Source organism: Bicyclus anynana, chromosome 9, assembly GCF_947172395.1.
Source record: "Bicyclus anynana chromosome 9, ilBicAnyn1.1, whole genome shotgun sequence".
Lineage (NCBI taxonomy): Eukaryota > Metazoa > Arthropoda > Insecta > Lepidoptera > Nymphalidae > Bicyclus > Bicyclus anynana.
The window spans coordinates 8,806,773-8,823,614 of record NC_069091.1 but is presented as its reverse complement, the minus strand read 5'-3'; the positions used below and the strand labels follow the sequence as shown (position 1 = coordinate 8,823,614).

General features: G+C 34.4%; 1 protein-coding gene across 1 annotated transcript in view; it reads right to left on the bottom strand.

Moving 5' to 3' along the window:
- Positions 1–16,842, bottom strand: part of LOC112046321 (uncharacterized) — a 135,570-nt gene that overhangs the window by 105,321 nt on the left and 13,407 nt on the right. The window contains exon 2 of the mRNA XM_052883555.1: positions 1,201–1,397. Coding sequence (XP_052739515.1) covers positions 1,201–1,273 — 73 coding nt within the window. The 5' untranslated portion in view covers positions 1,274–1,397. The remainder of the gene's footprint in view (positions 1–1,200; positions 1,398–16,842) is intronic.

Here is a 16,842-nt window from a genome sequence, read left to right as displayed (position 1 = left end):
AAATAACTTATTCAACGTATTCTACGTTCTTATGTTTTATTTTTAATTTTTCATACATTTCTCTTTAGCTGTTGAAGAGCGAAAGCTTTAATAGTTACTGTATATTTGAAGTTTATAGATGTAACATATGACAGACATTTTACAGATATCAACTTACTATGAGTAAATGTGTATTACTTGTATCATGATTATTAACCCATATTCGGTTCACTGCTGAGCTCGAGTCTCCTTTCAGTATGAGAGGGGTTAGTCCAAGAGTCCACCACGCTGGCCCAATGCGGATTGGCAGATATAATTTAATAAAATATGAAATATTTCATAAAATAAATATGAGTAAAAATGTATTATTTATATTATAATCATCATCATTACCAACCCATATTCGGCTCACTACTGAGCTCGAGTCTCCTTTCAGTATGAGAGGGGTTAGGCCAAATAGTCTACCACGGATGTTAGGTCCCATGCGGATTGGCAGACTTCACACACGCAGTAAAATAAGAAAATTCTCAGGTGTGAAGAAATCTTTCATCACGATGATTTTCCTTAAGAAATGAGAAAATTTATTGGGAATACCATCAAAACTACCTCGGTAGGCCAATGACTTTGGAGGATCCGGGTTCAAATTTTGGGTCGAGCTATGAAATACTGACGCCTGGCTGTTAAAATAGACTGTTAATTTTAATGCAGCCATTTTATGTACTAATAAAATTCCTAGTTAACCGCCTCGTTGGTACAGTAGTTATCTATGTGGTTTTAGATCACGAGGCCCTAGGTACGAATCCTGGATCAAGCTGAGAAATACTGAGATTTCTTTTTTCTAAGAAGCCTGGAGCGAGGAAGCTCACTTACCATCAGGTAACAAGAGCTAATTTGTAAAGAATAAAAAAAAAAGTCTATAGGCTTTTGACGGCCTCCTTTGACGTGTAGAAACCGAAAGGTGTGTGGATTTTCATCCTCCTCCTAACAAGTTAGCCCGCTTCCATCATCACTTACTATCAGGTGAGATTGTAGTCAAGGGCTAACTTGTAAAGAATAAAAAAAAAGTCTATATAAAAAAAGGTTATATATTATCCTCGTTTTCCCAAGGAAACGGGAACTACGCGGGCAAAACCGCGCGGCGTCAGGTTAATAATGATGAAGGAATTATTCTTTACAATTACTGTTTGACGAATAGTCAAAGAGCTATAAACCTAAACTCACCTGCAATGGCTCGTCCCAGCAGCAAAGTACTGAAGACAATCGAGAGCAGCCGCCCGTCGTACCGGCCCATCATCTTGTTGCCTCCTCCGTCACTATCAACTGTCCGAAGTCATTGTTGCATTGCTCTTACACTGCCATCACACTGAATGTTTGTTGTGGTTATTTATACACTTAACGTCACATTGTGTTACATGTTGCTAATGGTTAGAAAGAATAATAAAATAAAAAGATTTTACTTTCTTTTTAGGTTGAGTTGAAAATTAATTATTTAGTTGTTCATTTAGATGCATCAATATAAGTTAAGTGGTTTTGCTTTCTTTTTTAATTACAAATAATAATTCAGTAAATCATGATTTAGTTTTAATTATTACTATGGTTAACGATTGTCATGTGTAGGATTTTCTTTATTAAACGCAAGCTCATAGGAAAGTCTTATTATAGTGTTAAGAATTATTATAGAAAATAAAACGGCTTGGTGTTGAACTGCACTATACGATTGTGTGCTTAGTTCTAGATATAAGTTTGTAAAATGGTGGTAAACGAAAAAAAATAAACCTGGGCTGAGTTTGTTTGTGGGCTCTTCTCGGACCGAGGAGCGTTTGGAACCCTCATAACTTTAATTTTAAATTATCGACTTCAATTACCACCAAAAGTCAAGTTATGCCATGATTTGATTTTTGCTTGTAAATTAAGCTTAATTGAAATAAATGAAATTTGAATTTGATTTCTTTTTTATATTACATGGACTTTTAGTATGAATTATTAGTGATGAGAAATGGGAGTGGGTACTATTTTACCCTCTAAAGTCTGTTCTTTGAAACCTGCTATTATTGTATATAACACAATTGGTCACATAAAAACAACGATTTGATTTCAAAAATATACTATTTAGTATGTTTGCCCTTGATGCGTATCTATTAATGATGTGCGTGTCCTGTAATATACCTAATCAAAAAGTCGTTACCCCAAATACAATAGAATACAATATATTGTATAGCCACCTTAAATGATACCTTGGCTGTGATCCATACTTCCTTATGTATCATAAATGCGACTAAAGTTCGTTTGTTTGTTTTTGAACTGATATTAAAACTCCTTTACCAATGGAAAACTACATTATCAGCGAGTAATATAGGCTCTTTTTTATTCCAGTATTACCATGGGAATAAGAACTACGTGGGTAAAACCGCTAAGGTCCGCTAGCGAATAATAGAATTAATTACTCTTACTTCGACGTGATAGCCCAGTGGATATGACCTCTGCTTTCGATTCGGAGGGCATAGGTTCGAATCCGGTCCGGGGCATGTACCTCGAACTTTTCAGTTATGTGTATTTTAAGAAATAAAATATCACGTGTCTCAGACGGTGAAAGAAAAACATCGTGAGAGAACCTGCATACCTAAGAATTTTCAAAATATGTGTGTGAATCCGCATCAGGCCAGGCCTATCCCTTCTCATTCTGAGAGGAGAATCGTGCTCAAAAGTGAGACGAATATGGGTTGTTAATGATCACTCTTACTTCGTATTGTATATATTTATATATAGGTACTGACTCGTTTTGTTTTTACCACTCAAGGCCATAAGCTCATTCAAAGTTAGCAACTCTACCTTACCTATGCCTAATTATACTCAAAAATAGAACGAACATAATAACGTGAGCTTGATGACAAAGTTATAACAAAACTTTCAAACAGTCGAGGCATAATGAATGTATTCGTCGGCAGATTTTGTAATACAATATAGGTCAAGTGCGAGTAGTATGTTGTTGGTAGTTGCTGGCGCGTCAAGTATTTATAAGTCTAGCGGACGGCCGCGACTTCGTCCGCGTGAGTTTCGATGTAAACTTTTTCACCCCGTTCTATTTATATGTTCGCATTTATACCATTATCAGCCGATAGACGTTCACTGCTGACAAAGGTCTCTTGCATGGATTCCAAGCACAACGGTCTCGAGCCGCCAGCATCCAGCGGCATCCGCAACTCACTTTTACAAAACGATAACTTATAACATGAACAATTTATATTAAAAAAGTTCAACCCCATTTTTACCCTTTAGTGGTAGAATTTTAAACTGTTGGATGACATTATTTTTAGTATATTTTTGGTAGTAAAAATACCGATTTTACAAATGTACGAGTAACTTGAAAAATGATGGACTTTTCCAATTTCCCGACAAAATGACCTATGATATCACCTCCTACGTATTATGGTCCCCAAGTTTCATTTAACCTCATTCAGTATTCAGTTCAAGTAAAGATAGATATCAAATTCTTCTTAAAACAAAGTAGTACCTCTATCAATTTCAATAACGTTTTCAGTATAACTTTATTGACCAGAAGCCTCTAAAATATAAAAACGAAGTCTCCTGTCTTACCTTCCAGCATTGCTATCAGATGATGAAACTGAAAGCTATTGTGATGAAACTCAAAATGAACCTACGTTCATACACAATTTATTTTCGTTTACTTTAATGACAAAGTAGGTACTCCTTTTTTGAAGTCGATTAATAAACGAACATTATTACATTACTAGACAGAATTGAAACGAATAAACGAAGAGCAGACAAATAGGTACAACGTTTTAGATACGAAACTATTACAACAAGTTTGCTTGTAAAGTCACAGCAAGATTTCTTCTTTCTACAATTTCTGTAGCTTTGTAATTTGATTTGCGCTGATTTGCCGGGATTGCAGCAAAGTTTAATTTCAAAAGCTAACACAGAGTTGCTATTAAATTTGAATTTATAGGATTTTCATTTGCCTACCTTGATTGAGCGTTTGCAAATTGTAAATGTAAACAAGACACTAGGAATAATTCGTCAATGAATTACAAATAACAGTGTTATTTGTATATGTATGTGGATATTTCAATCTTCACAAAAAAGCCGGGATAGCCCAGTGGATATGACCTCTGCGGGTCCGGGACATGCACCTCCAACTTTGCAGTTGTGTGCATTTTATGAAATTAAATATCACGTGTCTCAAACGGTGAAGGAAAACATCGTGAGGAAACCTGCATACCAGAGAATTTTCTTAATTCTCTGCATGTGTGAAGTCTGCCAATCCGCATTGGGTCAGCGCGGTGGACTATTGGCCTAACCCTTCTCGTTCTGAGAGGAGACTCGAGCTCAGCAGTGAGTCGAATATGGGTTGATAATGATGAATATAATATCTATTATTGGTGATGGCGACTCACACCCATGGTTTCAGTGGTATTTAGTTTAATATTTATTATCACACGTATTTTAAAAACCGTGACAAAAAGTTAAGTGTATCTTGTAATTCTTATGTAGAGTTGTAATGGTTTCTGAAATAAATTTGTCTACGGACTTAACATAGTGAGATTTTTTTCCTACATAAAAACTGCTACACTTATTTCAAATACGAAGTAATGTTACATAGCTATATATAAAACTTGGGTGTTTAAATATATTAGATTTGGTTAAATAAATCTATAATAAGTTCAATGCGTTTTCTAGAGATTTTCTACTTTCGGTAGGCGAGAAAAGGAAAAACGCGTTAGTGTGTGTAACTGCTACAAACACGTCTATAAATTACTATCATTCTGTGTGTGAGTGGTTCTGTGAGTTAGCCCTTGACTACAATCTCAACTGATGGTAAGTGATGATGCAATCTAAGATGGAAGCGGGCTAACTTGTTAGGAGTAGGATGAAAATCAACACCCATTTCGGTTTCTACACGACATCGTACCGGAATGCTAAACTCTCTACTAACGGACTCGTTGACCTACGTCGGTGATTTTGGTTCTTCTGCGGATCTCCTCATTTTTGATTCGACTAATAAATATAATCGTAGAGGTATAGTTATAAGTCGAATCAGGAATGAATAGAGTCGAAATGAGGAGATCTAAGTAATTAAACATCGAGTTTCTGATGTGCAAACAATCCTTTAGACACACAAAGGCATTTGTGCTGTCAACTTATAACATACAAAGCCGAACTGAGTTCCTGCAGAGTAATTATGTATCTCGTAAGATTCAAAACACAGAATTAATAAATACATCGTTAGCTTTAGCGTTTTCTATATTTTGTGATTAAAAATATGAGTCATTACAAGCAGCTGCAAAGATTTTTCTTTTTGCTGTTATTACAAATTCTAACATTATTTTACACGTTATTTCAATTTTATTTGAAAAATGGAAATGAAAGTTTTTAAACCATCGACTCACTCGTCCTAAAAACGGGCATAGCAAAAAATTAGTTAGTTCAATCTTCAAAAAATACAAAAAATATTACACTGCAACAATATTCAAAAGAAAGTTATGGAACTGCCGATGCATAAGTTTAAACAATATGTTAAAAAGCTTATTATACAATTTGATGAATTTATTAATGATAATGATGCTAGGAGTCAATTACATTGGCTTGCATCTACACAGGAAGTACAAATTATAATCTGATATAATGATGATAAATATTGTAAATAATGATTGTTTTTATTGCCGGATCTTCTCAGCAAAATCTTCCAAACCGGTGGTAAAATCTCTACAAATAGTCCAACTTGAAGTTGAAGAAAAAAAATGACGAATTTCATATTAACATTAGTTCGTTGAAATAACATTTCACTTGCTTAAACTATAATAGGCACTTTAAAACAACATTGTTAGGATAAGAAATTTAACAAAATATTTTTTTTTTTTAATCAAAATTCATTATTTCAAGTAGGCTCAATTTACAAGCACTTTTGACACGTCAGTTGACTATTTGTAAAGATTCTACCACCGGTTCGGAAGGCAGGTTCTGCTGAGAAGATACCGGCAAGAAACTCAACAGTTGCTCTTTTGAAATGAAAAAGTCATACAGTATTATAATTTACAATTGATAACAATTACAATTTCTTATAGTTTTACTTCCTGTGTCAAGGTAGAAGCTGATCCAATGGCCTCCAAGCAAATATAAATAAAAAAATATGCCTGTAAATGTTTTATAGTAGAAAGCAAAGCAGGTACTTTTAATGTAATACTTATTCGTTAAATAGTTCGAACATCGCGTGACTGGATAGCTAGGCGTTACTGAGGACGTGTGACGGTACACGCACTTAAACACAGATACTACGGCATTTAAATACAACCAGTATATATATTAAATGATCCGTGATAGCCCAGTGGATATGTGGGTTCGAATCCGGTCCGGGGCATGCACCTCCAATTTTTCAGTTGTGTGCATTTTAAGAAATTAAATATCACGTGTCTCTAACGGTGAAGGAAAAACATCGTGAGGAAACCTACATAACAGAGAAATTTCTTAATTCTCTGCGTGTGTGAAGTCTGCCAATCTGCATTGGGCCAGCGTGGTGGATTATTGGCCTAACCCCTCTCATTCTGAAAGGAGTACTCGAGTTCAGCAGTGAGCCGAATATCTCTCTATGTTATTTGTTTATTTATTTTATAACTAGCATACTCCTATAGTTTTCGTTTCCCGTGTTCTCATATAGTCTACTTTACTCGCTGATAAAGCAATTTTCTATTGGTGAATTTTTAAAATCAGTTTAGTGGTTTATCAGTGAAAGGGTGTGAAACAAACAGAGGAACTTATTCTCGCATTTATAAATACACTAGCTGACGCCGCGCGGTTTAACTCGCGTGGTTCCCGTTCCCGTAAGAATACGGAGATAATATATAGCCTATAGCCTTCCTCGATCAAATAATGGGCTATCTAACACTGAAACAATTTTTCAAATCGGACCAGTACTTCCTGAGATTACCGCGTTCAATCAAACAAACAAACAAACTCTTTAGCTTTATAATATTAGTATAGATACTAGATAGGTGTATAGTAAAGTAACTCCCGTGTAAAGAAACTTTTCTTAAAATAACTCCTGTGAGACATAACAGGTTCTTCCTTCAGGGTATAAGTCAAGTGTAGACCCTTTACTCTTTCACAGCAGGTTTGGAAGATTTTCACTTTCACAATGTACCTACGTAGTGACGTACCTATATATGTCAGTGAATACATTCAAATGCAAACAAACATAGTGCAAGTTCCAACACGTATTTTTGTTGAAAGCTTTTCAATTTTCACAATTAAATTACAGTGTCGACTGCGGTTTCCCCTGAGACTGTCGTTTTTTATTCAATTTACATATTATTTCACTCGTAAAACTTCATCACTATTAATTAGTTACTAGAGAAAGTTGAAATTATTAATTACACATGTGGGACACAGACTGAAACGGCACTGTATGCGATGTACTCAAGATAATTAAATGAAAATAAAATACTTTATCGCAAACCAAAAAACACAGAGAAGCTATAAAATATTTGCTGTAATTTCAATAATTGCAAATGAATATGAAATATATTATATATGCATTTGCGGCGGTATAAATGGTGTAACTAATTCAACTTTGTTTTGTCTACTAGTATACGGTTTATACTCGTAGATTTTAACTTGATTAAAAATATCTACATACTAATCGTACATATCATCATCATTATCAACTCATATTTGGCTCACTGCTGAGCTCGAGTCTCCTCTCGAAATGAGCAGGGTTAGGCTAATAAACCACCACGCTAGCGCTAGCAGAGAATTGAGAAAAATTCACTGGTATGCAGGTTTCCTCACGATGTTTTTCCTTCACCGTTAGAGACACATGATATTTAATTTCTTAAAATGCATACAACTGAAAAGTTGAAGGTACATGCCCCGGATCGGATTCGAACCCACACCCTCGGGAATCGGAGGCAGAGGTCATAACCAACTGGGCTATCACGGCTCTTACATAATAGTACAGGTATATCCAACCTTTTGATAATACAGCAATGCAGAGGTAGTATTACCCATTTCTTTTATAGAAAAGAAGGTTTAGTAATGGATCGCGATGTGTGTTCACTTTGCTAAAGTTTTTTTTTCTCTCAACATAAAGGGTGTGTGGCGTGTCGACTGTAAATATCAATAAACATAAAAACCGAAAGTCACGTTCCGTTCTGTTCGGTGACATCATAAACCTGTCTAATATACTGCCTTGAAATAATTGGACGAAAAAAATATATATAATTACGAAGCGGACGTTGACAAAAAAGCAATATCGAATTATTGCGTCCATTAAAAAAGGAACCATTAAAAAGGAACGAGTGACGTCGTAACCCGCACGTTTATGTTTTCCACGTGCTACGCGCTACGGAAGGCTACGGCGTAGAGATTTGGCAAGTAAAGACGAACACAGACGGTCATTTATAAACATGGATTAAGATATGTAAACTTCAATTTTCTTCAAAGAAAAGTAGACCTTATCAGTAATACTTAAAGTTTATTTTACTTTGAAAATTGAGGTTTAAATCTTAATCCATGTTTTTAAATATGGTCGAGGAAGTCTTTGTGTAAGATGACTTGCTAATCGATGCAATTTGACTTCGTAGCTAAATGAAATTATGTTCTTACAAGCTCTTACTTACTTACTTACTTGATCTTTTTTTTTTTATTTTTATTCTTTACAAGTTACCCCTTGACTACAATTTCACGCGATGGTAAGTGATAATGCAATCTAAGATGGAAGCGGGCTAACTTGTTCGGAGGTGGATGACAATCCTTACCGCACTTATCATAAAGTACTATTTTATCACTGGATTTCGAATTTAGCTCTATCTCTTTATATCTATGTATTACGTTAGACAGAGAGAGAGAGAGAGACGAATTTAGAGTTATTAGAACATCGTTACGGCGATCGTTAACAGCGCTTCATTGGGTTCATATGTTTGGATACCAGTCTGGGTTTTATATGTCAGGTTTAGCATATAGATAAATTAATTTTTGAATATAAATTCATTATAGTGTATCCGAACGCTATTTGTAAATATTTCCACCCTCTTATCTTGTGTAAAAGTTCTAAGAATGATCTTAGCTACCGGTGAAACCACAGATACTAACTAATAAGAGGATTACAACTGTCACCATTGTAGTAGTTGCGCAATATATATATATTTTTTTTGTTTTGAAAGAATATTTGCCATATCTTTTATAGTATGACCAATATTCCCATTGCCCTCCAACTAATCGGGAAAGACTGTGCTAGGAATGGGTACGACAGTAGACCAACGTGGCGAGAATTGAACCACCACCCTTCGTTTATGAGTCCGACCGCTCTTACCGTTGAGCTATTGAGGCTATTAAATAAATACATACAATAAAATCCGCGTTATCTTTTATCACTTTGATTATAATAGGACTGTGCATTCACATTTAATGAAAGTAATTGATAAATTAAATGAGTGATTAAACTCGTTGTTCGAGTTTATCGAGGTTTATTCTCCTCATCAATCTAAATAAATAAAATTGAAGTGTCTGCGTGTGATTTTTAAATTGTGATTTTTAAAGTGCGTATAGTAATTTACACGCACAGATTAAAGAATAATAGATAGATAGAGCGCACGGAACATGGCAGTGATGCAGCCATTCCAAATACAAATTAAAAACCAATACATTCTCGAGTCAGTACGACACATAGCGTCGCATCCGTAATTTTCAATAGCACTCAAGAAAAATGGCGTCTTATGTTTTTAAATATTTAAAAACTGTTTACAAAAACTAAGCAAATAAATATGATGAAGTATTTTCACATGTATTTATTGGTTATTATTAGTCTATTATGATATTAATTTATGTAATTGTTGTTAATGTTAAAAAAAAACGCGGATGCGGATGTCTAGATGACATTTGTTTTTTTTTATGGATTTCACCGGTGTCACCGCGCAATTTGTAAAGACTCATTCTGTATCATTCTCTATTATGTGTTAACACGCTACTAAAATACAATCAAGCTTTTTTATCTGTCTATCTGTTAGTCCAGCCTAATCTTTGAACAGCTGGACTGATTTTAATGGGACTTTCACTGCAAGATATAGAAGGTTATTGATCAATATTAATACAATAATAGTCTAATAATTTATTAAAGTTTCAATAAAATAAATTCATTATAAATCTAAAATACAAATGTAATCTTAAAGCGATATTTATTGCCTTCCTTGAAGAATATTATTGCATGAAAAGAACTCCTTTTCACTGAAGGAAAGCTGAATTAAAGCGGCTTCCATGTAGAATATTACAGCGCTGGGTCATTTGTTAAATTGGTCGAACACATTGCGTGACCGGCAGGTAGGCGTTGTCGAAAACGTGTGTGGGTACACGAACTACAAGGAAGATACGATATTACTGCGTAAAAACGGAATTTATTATTAGATATACTGACAAAAAACTTTAGCTATGTAGACTAATATTATAAAGCTTTAGAGTTTGTTTGTTTGATTGAACGCGCTAATCTCAGGAACTGGTTCGATTTGAAAAATTGTTTCAGTGTTTGATAGCCTATTTATCGAGGAAGGCTATGGGCTATATATTATTCCTGTATTCATACGGGAACGCGAACCACGCGGGTGGTCAACGTCAGCTAGTTGATCATATGACTAAAATTTAAGTGGCCGTCAGTGATTTCAAAATATAGGGAAATGAGTAGGTATGTTTTCTCAAGTGCTTATTTACTTATTTGCTTGATACTCAAACACAATCTTGTTTTATTTTAAATTTTCATCTGTCTACTTGACCGGGCTAATCTATGGAACTGCTGAAACCATTTGCGTGGAACTTTCACTGGCCAAAAGAAGAGATTTTTGAGAAATCTCTTTATCCCGGGAAAATCTGATGGAAATGGTTTAAAGACTTCCAAACATCACGATCTTGATCCTATGTTTTATTATCTTGAGAATAGGATAATAATAATAAAACGAATTTACCTTTCGGTCTAATTTTCAGAATCGATTTAGTAGATCCAGAAAAACAAGCTCACAAACATAACCTCTTTTTAATATTATAAATAGACGTGTACATTGTTTATAGAATTTTCAGTGCAATGCTAACAATTACCAGAACAAAATTAAACAATTGTCTTTAAAATATAAAATGTGCAATTTATCGTACAGTATATCTGTTGTCAACACAATTTGTTCAAGGTTTTCATTTGCACTATTAAATTGTAGCAACCTACCAACAAAATAAAACAGTACGGAACTTTTTCTCTCGAGAGTTCTATATTTTTATCCATTAAACGAGTGTTTTTGTTACATTACTTTATTTATTTATTCATTAGATTCATTTACAATCACTTACACTAAATAAAATTTAATAATAAAATGTAACTTAATTATAAATCACTATAAGTGTAGTGATTTTTTACAAATAAACAGCATGAAATAAAGAATAACAGTAAAAAGGATAACTTAAATATCACAATTTTTTCACTTAATAATACATCATGCTGAGTATTATTTACTGAAAAAGAAGAAAAAATGAGAGAAAGAAAGAAAATGAAATAAGGTGAGCACATTTTAGTCACAAGCGTAGAAACTATATAATGATTCATTTAATAAAGTTATTATTTATTCTTAGGATCATTACCTATACTCGTATGGACGTGTAGGCGTTGAAATTATATTTCTTACGGAGAAATTTATTTTCGGAAGATATAACTTATGCTTGTTGAAATTCTGGGAAGGACTATCTAAGAGTCTAACAATTATCCATTTTCTGGAACTTATATAAAACAAAAATATATAAATTTATAACTCAATGACCTCAACCTTTGTTTAATATCACTAAGATTTGTTTCCGACTATATATAACCGCCTATAACAAAATAACGATTAAAATATCGAATACATTCAATAAAAAATAATTATGACGCCTAAGTTTTTAGATTTAATTTAAATTTAGAATTCCTAATTTTACCCCAGTGAATATGACCTCTGCCTTCAATTCGGAAGACGTAAGTTCGAAACTAGTCCGGGGTATGCACCTCCATCTTTTCAATTATGTGCATTTTAAGAAATTAAATATCACGTGTCTTAATTGGTGAAGAAAAAACATCGTAAGGAAACCTGCAAACCTACCTGAGAATTATCTAAATTCTCTACGCGTGTGAAGTCTGCCAATCCGCATTTGGCCAGCGTGGTTGAATAAGGCCTAACCCCTTTCATTCTGAGAGGAGACTCGTGCTCATCAGTGAGCCGAATGTGGGTTGTTAATGATGATATGATGATGAGTTCCTAGTTTATAATTCGTGTTTTATTTATGCGAGCATTTAGTTTGTAGACATACATAATTTAGGGTATAAGTTAGTACCTATATATATATAATTATTGTTTGATTTTTATTGTTTAATTTTCCTTGTTAATTTTAGTTTCCCATAAATGTTAATTTTGTTATTTTATTACTCTGTTCGTTCTTGTTTCATTATTTTATTTTACTTTGTATTCATGTATAAGTTTTAAGTTAAGACACGTCACGTAGACACGTCCGTGAACTCACAAGGTTTCACCTGAAAACCAGCGCCACAGCTCGCTGTGGCATCGTGCTGAGGTGGATACCTTTTTTGTCCACGACCAGATATTTGTGTGTTCTGTTTGTTTATTTTATTTTATTACTCTTGTGTGGACAAATAAAGATATATTCTATTCTATTCTATTCTATTCTATATAGTTATAGATAGCTTTCTTGAAAATATTATGATAAATAAAAAAATAATAGTACGAGTATATGAAGGCATAATATTATTTTGTCATACATTTTCCACGGAACGACTTTTTGATTGATACGACTATAGCGACAACTTTTATTGCATACCATCAATTCAAAGTTTCTGACAGGACAACACTCGTTGGGTCTGCTAGTAAATAATGAAATTAGTCTTTTTTTTATTCTTTACAAGTAAAATCTTGACTACAGTTACTGTTTTTTTTTTTTTTTTTTTTTTTTTTTTAATTCTTTACAAGTTAGCCCTTGACTACAATCTCACCTGATGGTAAGTGATGATACAGTCTAAGATGGAAGCGGGCTAACTTGTTAGGAGGAGGATGAAAATCCACACCCCTTTCGGTTTCTACACGGCATCGTACCGGAACGCTAAATCGCTTGGCGGTACGTCTTTGCCGGTAGGGTGGTAACTAGCCACGGCCGAAGCCTCCCACCAGCCTGTTAAGAATTATTAGTGTCTAAACCAACAATTCATGTTTCCGATACTTAGATATATATATGAGTACTTCTGTGGAAGATTGATTAAGCATATGTTTAGTTATTTAAACAATATATACTTTGACATTAGAGTAAGATACTTTGATCTAGCAGAATACCAATTTCACTGTAAATAGCTTACGTACACTTTAACTTATATTATTTAGCTGTAAGTTGTCAATAAACGTTTATATTATTTGGCTTTTACTACCCTTAGCTATAAGTTAATACATTATATTATTACTATTTCACTGCTCGTCGCCCTTCTAGAAAATAAGCCTACAATGTTGCTATCCTTGTCTTATCTGTGTTCCTTGTCTAATGTATATACTTGTCTCACTCTAAGTTTAAGTCTATCTCTGTCTAATTCTAAGTCTGTCCTTGTTTACTATTACCGTATCTTACTTGAATAAATATAAGAGTATGCGAACGCCTCTAAAGCTACATAATCCAGCACCCCAATAATATTCCACACACTTCACTCCCGAAGCCTGAAGCGATCGCACCTCTACATAACAAGAATTACGTGTTTTATTTATACGCGTCTCCCTGTGGTTTGGACTCTCCAAAATCCTCCACGGTTACGATGGTAAGTGATTATACGATTTAAGATGGAAGCGGGCTAGCTTGTTAGGAGGAGGATGAAAATTCACACCCCTTTCGGTTTCTACACAACATCGTACCGGAACGCTAAATCGCTTGGGGTACTCCTTTGCTGGTTGGGTGGTAACTAGTCACGACAGAAGCCACCCACCAGCCAGACCTAGACCAAAATTTAAAAAAATCATTTATTTCAATTAGGCTTGCTTTACAAAGACTAAATTGAGAAAACCTCAATCGGCCCAGCGGGGTATCGAACGCATTACCTCCGTCTTGTAAATCCATCGCGCATACCATTGCGCCACGGAGGCCGTCAAATTAAAAAGTAAAAAGTTGCACTATGAAAAATCTTATACTTGCCTAACATGGTTATTTAAAAATATAGTACCATTTACCTCGTCGTCTACTTGTTTTAATCTCTACTATATAAAGCTGAAGACTTTGTTTGTTTGATTGAAAGCTCTAATCTCAGGAACTTCTGGTCCGATTTGAAAAATTCTTTCATTGTTAGATTGCCTATTTATCGAGGAAGGCTATAGGCTATATATTATTCCCGTTTTCTTACGGTAACGGAAACCGCGCGGTGTCAGCTAGCTATCTCATAATTGTATTCCACGTTTCATACGATTTAAGGTCACCAAAAATTAAAATAGAGGACGCAACAAAAGTGCTTCCGGGTAAAGTTTGTTAATGTACGATGTAACAAACTTTATCATTCTGCGGTCCAAATTTTGATAACGTAATTTATGATAAGTTGTCAGAGGGAACCTATCAAAGTTTTATTAAATTATATTACGAAAACATTGAGAGAATTTTGAACTATAAAACATTTGGCTCCCAATCAACTAATGGTGAACGATGCAATTTTAAAATAAACGACAAGTAGGTAAACGTACTATAAGACGAAAATTACAGAACTGGTGAGAAATATCAAAGAGAACCAAAGATGGTTGGAGTATATGAATAAGTATAAGTTTAAGAAGAATAAATAGCAAAGGATGGGTTATGATAAAGTAAACAAAATCGTGCCGACCCGACATAGAAGATATTGTTCCAAGCGGGAAGTATTTCAATTTTAAAGTCTTTTGAGAGCCGTGATAGTCCAGTGGATATGACCTGTGCTCCCGATTCAGGAGGATGTGGTTTCGAATCCGGCCCGGGGCATGCACCTCCAACTTTTCAGTAGTGTGCATTTTAAGAAATTATATATCACGTGACTCAAACGTTGAAGGAAAAATAGCATGAGAAAGCCTGCATACTCGTACCAGAGAATTTTCTTAATTCATAATTCAGAATTGGCAGACTTGTGAAGTCTGTATTCGGCCATCTGGTGGACTATTGGCTTAACCACTCTCATTGTGAGAGGAGAGCAGACTCGAGTTCAGCAGTGAGCCGAATATGGGTTGATAATGATGATGCTAATGATAATTCTATACTTCATAATCCGTGCCAATTTAGTTAGATTAGATTTTACGAGAATATATTCTACTGAGATAAAACAATAAATCCTGTTGTAAATACTGTAAATCTTTTATGCTAACCGTAGATAACAATTGTTTACTCATCCGATTAATAGTTCAAGTTGAGATTTAATTTTAGTTCTTATTTTTATTAGGATTGTAAACATTCTTATACTTTTATTGTCCTGTGTGTTTTCAGTTAAAAACTTCTACTAATAAATTTTTTAACTGTTATTCAACAAAATGTTTATAGAGTTTTGTTGGGAAAGCCGTAGGAATTATATGTAGCTTTCGTTTTATTTTGATTGATATGTATGTATGTATGCATATTACACAATATAGTTCTGTTATGGTGCACAAGTGAAGTGGAGGTTATCCAAGAGTGTTAAAAGTAATTTATTCGACGTTCTCTCTAGGACTCTCTCAAAAACTTTGCTAAGGCTGCCTTCGCTTTGCTAAAGCATGACATGATTAGACTAAGGACCGAGGGAATGACGGACGATAAACCATGACTGCATATGAAATCTTTTACCATATGCAAATGATTTCATTAAAATTATAACTTGATGATTGGTTAAATTAATATGCGAAGTCATAATTAACCAAAAAAGATATAATAAAATACATTCACTGCGTTACACAGATTTAACAGAACTAAGAGGCATTGCATTGTCATGTTGTATCAATCGAACTTATGACCTCTCTGTTGAGATAAGAACACGACTATACCAATTACTAGGTGTGCATGAGAGGTCATCAAACTAATCTAAGTAAATATATTTTAAAAACATTTTTTTTATTCTTTACAAAAATTTCACCTGACGGAATCTAAGATGGAAGCGGGCTAACTTGCTAGAAGTAGGATGAAAATCTACACCCCTTCGGATTCTACACGACATCGTACCGGAACTGTAACTGTAAATCGCTTGGCGGTACTTCTTTGCCGGTGGGATGGTAACTAGCCATGGCCGAAGCCTCCCAGACCTAGACCAAATAAAAAACTTCAATCTCCCCAGCCGAGGATAAAATACAACACCTCCGTTTTGTAAATCCGGCATCTACTGCGCCACGGAGGCTGTAAAAAGCCGTGTCTGTTGAGAAAATAACACAACTAAGCCAATTACCAACTTTGCATTAAAGTAATCTAAATATTTTTATTATAATAACTAAATGAAACTAAAATCACTAACGAGTTTACTGAAACTAGGTTATTAACTATATACATATATCTACGTCACGAAATGCTGCATTTATAAATAGCTACTAAGCCTTAGCGCTCCTGCACACGGTAGAATTTCCAACGGCCGATATTTTTAAGTTCTGTTGAGTAGATAGTTCTATAATGGCGACTCCGCACTAGAAAGCGCAGTGTTGGTCGACCCCCCACCAAGTGGACAAATCAAATTTATTTTTATTCATTTATTTGAAATAGTCTCAGTTTACAAGCAAACGTTCGTTTTGAAACGCCAAAGTTGACTATTTGTAAAGACTTTAGCCCTCAGCCCTCATTCTCAAAAGAGATTTTTAACGGACGTTAAGTTACAATAAATAGATCGGTCCACTGATT